Source organism: Lupinus angustifolius, chromosome LG18, assembly GCF_001865875.1.
Source record: "Lupinus angustifolius cultivar Tanjil chromosome LG18, LupAngTanjil_v1.0, whole genome shotgun sequence".
Taxonomy (NCBI): domain Eukaryota; kingdom Viridiplantae; phylum Streptophyta; class Magnoliopsida; order Fabales; family Fabaceae; genus Lupinus; species Lupinus angustifolius.
The window spans coordinates 3,579,219-3,588,609 of record NC_032026.1 but is presented as its reverse complement, the minus strand read 5'-3'; the positions used below and the strand labels follow the sequence as shown (position 1 = coordinate 3,588,609).

General features: G+C 30.9%; 2 protein-coding genes across 2 annotated transcripts; both read right to left on the bottom strand.

The window, feature by feature from the left end:
- Window positions 342-2,671, bottom strand: LOC109332352 (galactomannan galactosyltransferase 1-like). Its single transcript, XM_019567307.1, has 2 exons — window positions 1,746-2,671; window positions 342-867 (listed from the first exon to the last, which is right to left on the bottom strand). Exons 1-2 carry the CDS (start codon window positions 2,586-2,588, stop codon window positions 397-399), a joined length of 1,314 nt encoding a protein of 437 aa, XP_019422852.1. The 5' UTR covers window positions 2,589-2,671; the 3' UTR covers window positions 342-396.
- On the bottom strand, window positions 3,383-5,909 carry LOC109332348 (galactomannan galactosyltransferase 1-like). Its single transcript, XM_019567302.1, has 2 exons — window positions 4,787-5,909; window positions 3,383-3,908 (listed from the first exon to the last, which is right to left on the bottom strand). Exons 1-2 carry the CDS (start codon window positions 5,627-5,629, stop codon window positions 3,438-3,440), a joined length of 1,314 nt encoding a protein of 437 aa, XP_019422847.1. The 5' UTR covers window positions 5,630-5,909; the 3' UTR covers window positions 3,383-3,437.

Here is a 9,391-nt window from a genome sequence, read left to right as displayed (position 1 = left end):
TGATTTGATGTCCAAAAAATAAAAAACTAGTACTCAATTATGTGAATGATGATATAATACTCAATTTATGACATATGATATAGACTATTTTGACTTATATTTGCTTAATCATCATGGCATTTGATATTAGTACCCTTGTGCCCATTTTTAATGCATTTGCTTATAATAACAAATGTCATAAAACATGTTTAAAATGATTAATTTGACTCGCATTTGATATTTTTGGGATTACTTATTTACTTTGGGTTTTTCAGTTTTTTAGGACCAAATTGGGACAGGCAATAAATTTTTACTTTACTCTTAATTATTTTATTAATAATAACCTTTTCAAACAAAACTAAAAAATAACCTTAACAATAAGATACACAGGAATAAATATGGATTTATCTTATTGTATCACACAGCAGGATAATCAAAAGGTATAGGTGAAACAGCCTTATCCATGAGACTGTTATGCACAAAACCATATTTTCTCAACACTTGATTATCAGCAAAGTTAAGAGCCCTCTCCATGCCATTCCAACAATCTTCAGCAGCATAATTAGGATTATGGTGCCCATTACATGGTTGACACCCAGTGAAGTGAGTGATAAATGGCCTCCTCCACTGCCCTATATTATTAAGGTACCCTTCTCTCATTGCACCATAAGTTTCACTTACCTTTTCTGCATGTCTTCTCCTTAACCCTTTCACTTGTCTCTCTAACTCATTGTATTTCTTGCTTATGTTGTTGTATGTTTTTTCAATCTCTAACCAATAACCTTCGAAGTAGTAGTTGTCCTCTAAGTATATCTTGTTTGTCCACTTGTCCTTCTCTACTGCTATCAGGTAAGCAAGGGCTGTTTGGTCATCTGACTCTGGCATCACCTTATGGAGGTTTAGATTATATTAGTTTTCCATAAAGAAAAAATTCATTTTGGTTCTAATTTGGGTTAAGGTTAAATCTCAAAATCAATTAATAATCAGAGAAATAATTCAACATGTGTTTAAATCATGTATAAAATAATATAATAAACAATATCAATCTTATTTTTCAGCATGTGTTAGACCAGGTGAAGAGTTGAAGAGAAAAAACAGAATAAAATAAATTAATCTATCATATATTTAAATCATTCTTAAGACTTCTCAAAAATTTCATTATATGTCAATTAAAAATTATACCGAACATGACATAACAATATTAGTTTATAATCAAAATAAGAATGAGATTATTGCAACAAAAAAATGAATGTAATTATGTACATTTTTATATGACAGTAGTATTAATTATAGATACAAAAATTCATTTCTAGGATGACAAATGTGACTTGAACAAACAACTTTTTCCAATGCATGATAATGATATGTCATCAGTAAGGTATACATGGTTTATACATAAAAGAGAAATTGTTGAAATCATAGCTAGTACTTAGTGTAGTCGTGTTTACTTTATGGAATGGGCGGAAAATATAGAGAATGGTACTTCTAAAAATATGCATACTTAATACCAAAAGATGGGATGAGAAATAGTTTGAATGATAATTATATAAAAAAAATTCAATTAGTTTATGTAATGCATACTGAATTTAACATGGCACATACCATATAATGAGTTTGTTATAAAAAAATTAAAATAATAATGTAAAAAGCAGCGATCACATGCCACATATTAATATCTAATATTAGGTAATTATCGTTAAAATCAAATTCTGTCACATGTGATATGCTTAGACTAAAATTAAGAGGATCTATTGTAGTATACGTACCTTGTCCTTGAATGTGGATCTTTGGACCTCACCCCATTTCTCATACTCTGGTGATTGTGGGCCCATGCTGGTCCACGCGTCCATAAAGTCCAATGACCACTGGCAATTCCTCATCAAAAAAACGCCAGCGTTTAGCCCAGTCCAGCTACGATTAAGGTGTATAAGCTCCTCCCAACCATGAACCACAAGATTATGGTTCTTGTAACGGTTCAGTGGGAGCTTAAACTCCATGTCAGTGAAGACCGCATCCGAGTCGACCCACCAAACCCACTCAACCTCTGGGTGGGCCATCATGGTGGCCCGAACCATCGGATACTTGGCCCAATAAATGTTCATCTTTGGATGGATCAACACATTGTTATAGAATATATCATAGTTATGTAATCGACAATAATCAACTTTATTCTTAAAAAATCTTAAGAGAAGATGATCCCCAATAGGGTTGCGGCACCGTGAGGGTTGTGACCCTGTCACGAGAAGCACCCTTTCTCGTGCTCCTGCTAAGAATGATGGATGATGTTGTAGCCACTCCAAACGCTTCTCATCCCAATTTTTCATTGGATTGTCCATGGTGTAAGCCATTTCAGGATCATCATAAAAGGTTCTTTCAAGTGCATCATGCAACGTATCGGGTGCCACAATGGTGATGGTGTCAGTGGTGCAATTTAGTGATTTTAGTTTTGTAGCTACTAAGTCGAGTTTGGGGTCGGAGTTTGGAATTGGAATGATGAAGGAGCATAAACCCCAAACTAGGAGAAGTGTTGATAATGCTCCTCCAAGGAAGATGCAACCATTTGAGAGCAATGGTGAGGGTTTGCTTCTAGAATTGAACTTTGAAGCCATGTGTGTGTTCTTCTTGTGATGGTGTGAGAGTTCTTATTGTGATGCTGTGTGTGTTCTTCTTGTGATGATGCCATTTTTAAGAATGCGTTCATTTGTTTTTTTGTATTGGGTAGCGTATGGTAGTGTAACTTGTTCAATTGTGTAGAGGTGCGGATTGTCTTATCTTCTTATGGGTTTCATAACAGAACCCTATGAATCATTCAAATATTACTATCAACTTTTACACATTTAAAAAAACTATATTTTTATTTCATAAATAAATAATTCAGTATAGTTATATTTTTTTATTTTATTATAGCTACTGGTAATTTTTTTATTATTTATATTTTAAATGTTCCATTAAAGACTTGGACCTTAAATTTGGCTTGATCATTAAATGCAGCCAACTAAATTATTGTGTTTTTAATTATTGAGTGAATACACACTTTAATCCTTAGAAATTTTAGTGTATACTGATTTGATGTCCAAAAAATAAAAAACTAGTACTCAATTATGTGAATGATGATATAATACTCAATTTATGACATATGATATAGACTATTTTGACTTATATTTGCTTAATCATCATGGCATTTGATATTAGTACCCTTGTGCCCATTTTTAATGCATTTGCTTATAATAACAAATGTCATAAAACATGTTTAAAATGATTAATTTGACTCGCATTTGATATTTTTGGGATTACTTATTTACTTTGGGTTTTTCAGTTTTTTAGGACCAAATTGGGACAGGCAATAAATTTTTACTTTACTCTTAATTATTTTATTAATAATAACCTTTTCAAACAAAACTAAAAAATAACCTTAACAATAAGATACACAGGAATAAATATGGATTTATCTTATTGTATCACACAGCAGGATAATCAAAAGGTATAGGTGAAACAGCCTTATCCATGAGACTGTTATGCACAAAACCATATTTTCTCAACACTTGATTATCAGCAAAGTTAAGAGCCCTCTCCATGCCATTCCAACAATCTTCAGCAGCATAATTAGGATTATGGTGCCCATTACATGGTTGACACCCAGTGAAGTGAGTGATAAATGGCCTCCTCCACTGCCCTATATTATTAAGGTACCCTTCTCTCATTGCACCATAAGTTTCACTTACCTTTTCTGCATGTCTTCTCCTTAACCCTTTCACTTGTCTCTCTAACTCATTGTATTTCTTGCTTATGTTGTTGTATGTTTTTTCAATCTCTAACCAATAACCTTCGAAGTAGTAGTTGTCCTCTAAGTATATCTTGTTTGTCCACTTGTCCTTCTCTACTGCTATCAGGTAAGCAAGGGCTGTTTGGTCATCTGACTCTGGCATCACCTTATGGAGGTTTAGATTATATTAGTTTTCCATAAAGAAAAAATTCATTTTGGTTCTAATTTGGGTTAAGGTTAAATCTCAAAATCAATTAATAATCAGAGAAATAATTCAACATGTGTTTAAATCATGTATAAAATAATATAATAAACAATATCAATCTTATTTTTCAGCATGTGTTAGACCAGGTGAAGAGTTGAAGAGAAAAAACAGAATAAAATAAATTAATCTATCATATATTTAAATCATTCTTAAGACTTCTCAAAAATTTCATTATATGTCAATTAAAAATTATACCGAACATGACATAACAATATTAGTTTATAATCAAAATAAGAATGAGATTATTGCAACAAAAAAATGAATGTAATTATGTACATTTTTATATGACAGTAGTATTAATTATAGATACAAAAATTCATTTCTAGGATGACAAATGTGACTTGAACAAACAACTTTTTCCAATGCATGATAATGATATGTCATCAGTAAGGTATACATGGTTTATACATAAAAGAGAAATTGTTGAAATCATAGCTAGTACTTAGTGTAGTCGTGTTTACTTTATGGAATGGGCGGAAAATATAGAGAATGGTACTTCTAAAAATATGCATACTTAATACCAAAAGATGGGATGAGAAATAGTTTGAATGATAATTATATAAAAAAAATTCAATTAGTTTATGTAATGCATACTGAATTTAACATGGCACATACCATATAATGAGTTTGTTATAAAAAAATTAAAATAATAATGTAAAAAGCAGCGATCACATGCCACATATTAATATCTAATATTAGGTAATTATCGTTAAAATCAAATTCTGTCACATGTGATATGCTTAGACTAAAATTAAGAGGATCTATTGTAGTATACGTACCTTGTCCTTGAATGTGGATCTTTGGACCTCACCCCATTTCTCATACTCTGGTGATTGTGGGCCCATGCTGGTCCACGCGTCCATAAAGTCCAATGACCACTGGCAATTCCTCATCAAAAAAACGCCAGCGTTTAGCCCAGTCCAGCTACGATTAAGGTGTATAAGCTCCTCCCAACCATGAACCACAAGATTATGGTTCTTGTAACGGTTCAGTGGGAGCTTAAACTCCATGTCAGTGAAGACCGCATCCGAGTCGACCCACCAAACCCACTCAACCTCTGGGTGGGCCATCATGGTGGCCCGAACCATCGGATACTTGGCCCAATAAATGTTCATCTTTGGATGGATCAACACATTGTTATAGAATATATCATAGTTATGTAATCGACAATAATCAACTTTATTCTTAAAAAATCTTAAGAGAAGATGATCCCCAATAGGGTTGCGGCACCGTGAGGGTTGTGACCCTGTCACGAGAAGCACCCTTTCTCGTGCTCCTGCTAAGAATGATGGATGATGTTGTAGCCACTCCAAACGCTTCTCATCCCAATTTTTCATTGGATTGTCCATGGTGTAAGCCATTTCAGGATCATCATAAAAGGTTCTTTCAAGTGCATCATGCAACGTATCGGGTGCCACAATGGTGATGGTGTCAGTGGTGCAATTTAGTGATTTTAGTTTTGTAGCTACTAAGTCGAGTTTGGGGTCGGAGTTTGGAATTGGAATGATGAAGGAGCATAAACCCCAAACTAGGAGAAGTGTTGATAATGCTCCTCCAAGGAAGATGCAACCATTTGAGAGCAATGGTGAGGGTTTGCTTCTAGAATTGAACTTTGAAGCCATGTGTGTGTTCTTCTTGTGATGGTGTGAGAGTTCTTATTGTGATGCTGTGTGTGTTCTTCTTGTGATGATGCCATTTTTAAGAATGCGTTCATTTGTTTTTTTGTATTGGGTAGCGTATGGTAGTGTAACTTGTTCAATTGTGTAGAGGTGCGGATTGTCTTATGTAAACCGTTTTTGTTGTCTTTCTTTCCTGGATTTAATTTAGCATAGTTGCTTCCAGGTGGAAAAGTGAGATAGTTCCGAAATAGAAAAGGGTGTGAGATTAATGTGAAACAATCATTATAGGGTGTATTTCAAATGAGACGCTATGGTATTAGATAAGAGAGGGAAGTGGTTTTTTCTTTTATATTTTAAGGATAAAAATGTAATCTCATTTAAAATAAAACTATGTTAACATTAATATATATTGTTTTTCTTATACTTTTTTTGTAGACTTTTCTCTCTACTAATGGAGAGGAATCTCACTCATTATTTGTGAAACATGACATAAATAAATTTTTATGGATTATGATTTTGAATTATTTTTTGATAAAATAAATTCCAAATTAGAAAAATCTTCTTTATTCTCCTATTAAATTACACTGACATTCCTTGAGTTTTAGTGAAATTACACAAACTATCTCTCAATTTTCTACACTTATACAAACCATCCCTGAATTTTCTACACCTACATAAACCCTCTAATTTTTATACTTTTGTTACACAGACCACCCCAGCATGAGAAATAAATGCAATTTTTAAACAAAAAATGTGATAAATATAATTAAGTTAAACAAAACATGGTATATTATGAAGACAAGTCCAAATAATATATGAGTAGATACTTCTTTATTATTTTTTGTTCTTTACGATATAATATAAGAGCAATTTATAAAGTATCTCTTTAGATTTGTTGATGCATTTTGTAATAAAAAATAATAAAGATACATTGATTTATATATTATTTCAATTTTTTCTCATAATATACGATGTTTTATTTAACTTAATTGCATTTATCACATTTTTTATTTAAAAAATTTATTTCTCATACATGAGTGGTCAGTAGATGAAAGTATAAAAACTAAAGGAGATTTATATATATGTAAAAAAGTGAGGAGTGATTTATATAATTTCTAAGTTTATCAATATAATTAACTCTTAGTCTTATATTCAGATGCTTAATTTAAATCTGAACTCCAAGTGAGAGTGGGAATAAGGTCTGGGAAGAGGTAACTTTCCCTTTACGTGTTCAATTTTCTAGGTAACTTTTCATGTTGATATGGCACGTATAAAGCAACCCTCACTTTTTCTTTTCTCTGTTGAGTTCCCAAGTGTTGTTGAATTATTGTGGTCCTATCTTTTGAAGAATTTTTTTAGTCTTTTTTATTTATAAAAAGAAGCGTCTTACAAAAAAATCATAAATTTTACAAGTTCAAGTTATTAAAACTGTATCGTACCGGCCGGTTCAACTAGAAAACCAGTGAATCGGACCCCTAACCGGTACGGTACAGGTGTTGAACCAGCAAGTATCAAAACCGGTCAAAATCGGTCAAAAACTGGTCAAAACCGGTGAACCGGTCGCTATTTTACTAAACCGGCCGTTTTATACACCTATTTTTTTTTAAAAAAAACTTAAAAACTTAAAAATCCATTACAAGGTGACCCACCTTTCTAACCATTTTTCAACCATTCAAGACACATACTTCCAAGACATACTTAGATTACACATTTCGGTTCCTAACGTGACATTTGTGTAATCTTAGAGTACTGTCTGAAGATATGATTTAGTAGAAAAGTATAATATTCATATGAGACAACTTTGACTCATTGGTGTTAAATGTTAAAACTCCAAATTTATTTGTTTTGTAGAGTGAGTTGTGAACTTATGTCATTTATTTATATTTTGCGGTTGTTAAGTAATAATTTTGGATTGATATACTTAAAGTTGTTTATTTATGTGAATTTTGAGTACATTATAAATATGGATTATAAATTTGAGTATCTACCTATTTTAAAGTTGTTTATTTATGTGAATTTTGAGTACATTATAAATATCGATTATAAATTTGAGCTACCTATTTGAAATTTTTTTTGTTATAGGTTTATATATATATATATAAATATAAGTAGGTATGTCCGGTTTAACCGGCATGCGGTTTAATTACTGAACCACTGGTTGAACCACTGTACCACTATACCAGTACCCTGACCAGTTTGATAACCGGTACGGTTTTAACACTGAGTTCAACTAAACTCTAACAAAATGGATAAATTATTTGTTTTAGAACAAACTATGTACATAACTACAAGAAGGAATGAAGTACTAGTTAATATTACCATCATTCCTTGAATATTGTACTTATCAAGGAATGAAAAAGCATAATTGAAAAACTAGTTAACAAGCAACGAAGATACTCAAGATAGCATATGATTATCTTTTAAATAGTACAACTAAATTTGAAAAGTTGGAAGTACCAACATCGCCCACTTTACTATTTATAAGGATACTTTTTAATATATTGACTTCTTAAATGATTCAATTAGTTAGGGTAAAGATTTATTAGGATTTTATCCCATAACTATCATGATATAAGATATACAATAAAAAAGTTAAGTTTTATAAGCAATTAATGAATAAAAAAGATCAGTAATGTGATCAAATAAGAAATGGATTTCACTTTGTAGAGATTTTTTTTCCATAAAAAGTATCATGGTTTGTTCTAATCTTTCTACGCATCCAGATTAAGATTTGAAAATATCCCTTAGTGATTTGTTTTTTTTGTCAATAGTTAATTTATCTTTTTATATTCAATTAATTTTAAGCAATGACCATATTTTTGGCATTGCTTTCGATGGATACATGACTTGTTTGAATGTGACAATAGTGATGATTGTCATTATGCAGAAAATATTTAATGGATAAGTAGTTTTTTTACCTATCCATGGTTGTCTTCTTATGAGCCAATATGAAACATCCATGGTCTCTCTTTAAAAGGAAGCATACATATGATGGACCAAACACCTCCCAATAAGTGACCTATGTAGGAATTAAACTTCTCTTTGACTTAATATAATACTTAAAAAATTCAATGATATTTTATATCATTAGACCAAATTACAAAATTATTTATTGATATTTGCATGTTTAAAACAAAAATTGTAATAATAATAATTATCAAATAGAAATCCTCCTACCATACTCAAATTTAATTTAGTTTAAATATAAACCAAAATTAATTTAAGATTTATGTGAGTCAAGTTTAACTATAATAATTTATTGATTTCAATAATAATGTAGTTTTTTTATTATGAGCAACACTATTAATTTTCATAATAGAATAAATACTTTAAAGTGATCATTCTAAAAATATTTAATTGACAAATAGTTTAATATATAGTCGTTAAAATTAGAGGTGTCAAAATATACGGACTGAGATATTAAATCTAGGTTTTTTAGCATGGACTGGCTGAACTGTATTAAAATTAGGTTCGGGCCGGGCTTACTCGGACGAGTTCGAGCTACCCACTTTTCCTTATTTTTTTTAAATTATTTTTGGGACCTTTAGCTTGTTCACAAGCTTAGGTAATAATTATAGTAAAAAATAACTTATAAAAAAATATATAATAAATATTGTATTATGAACTTTGAATAAAAAATATATAGACGTCTATAACATAAATATTCATAAATTACAATAATGTATAAAAGTTAAGTATTATATAATTTTTCATATTTTGCATAATATCCTTTTAAGCACGATAACAAAATAATGTATCAAATTA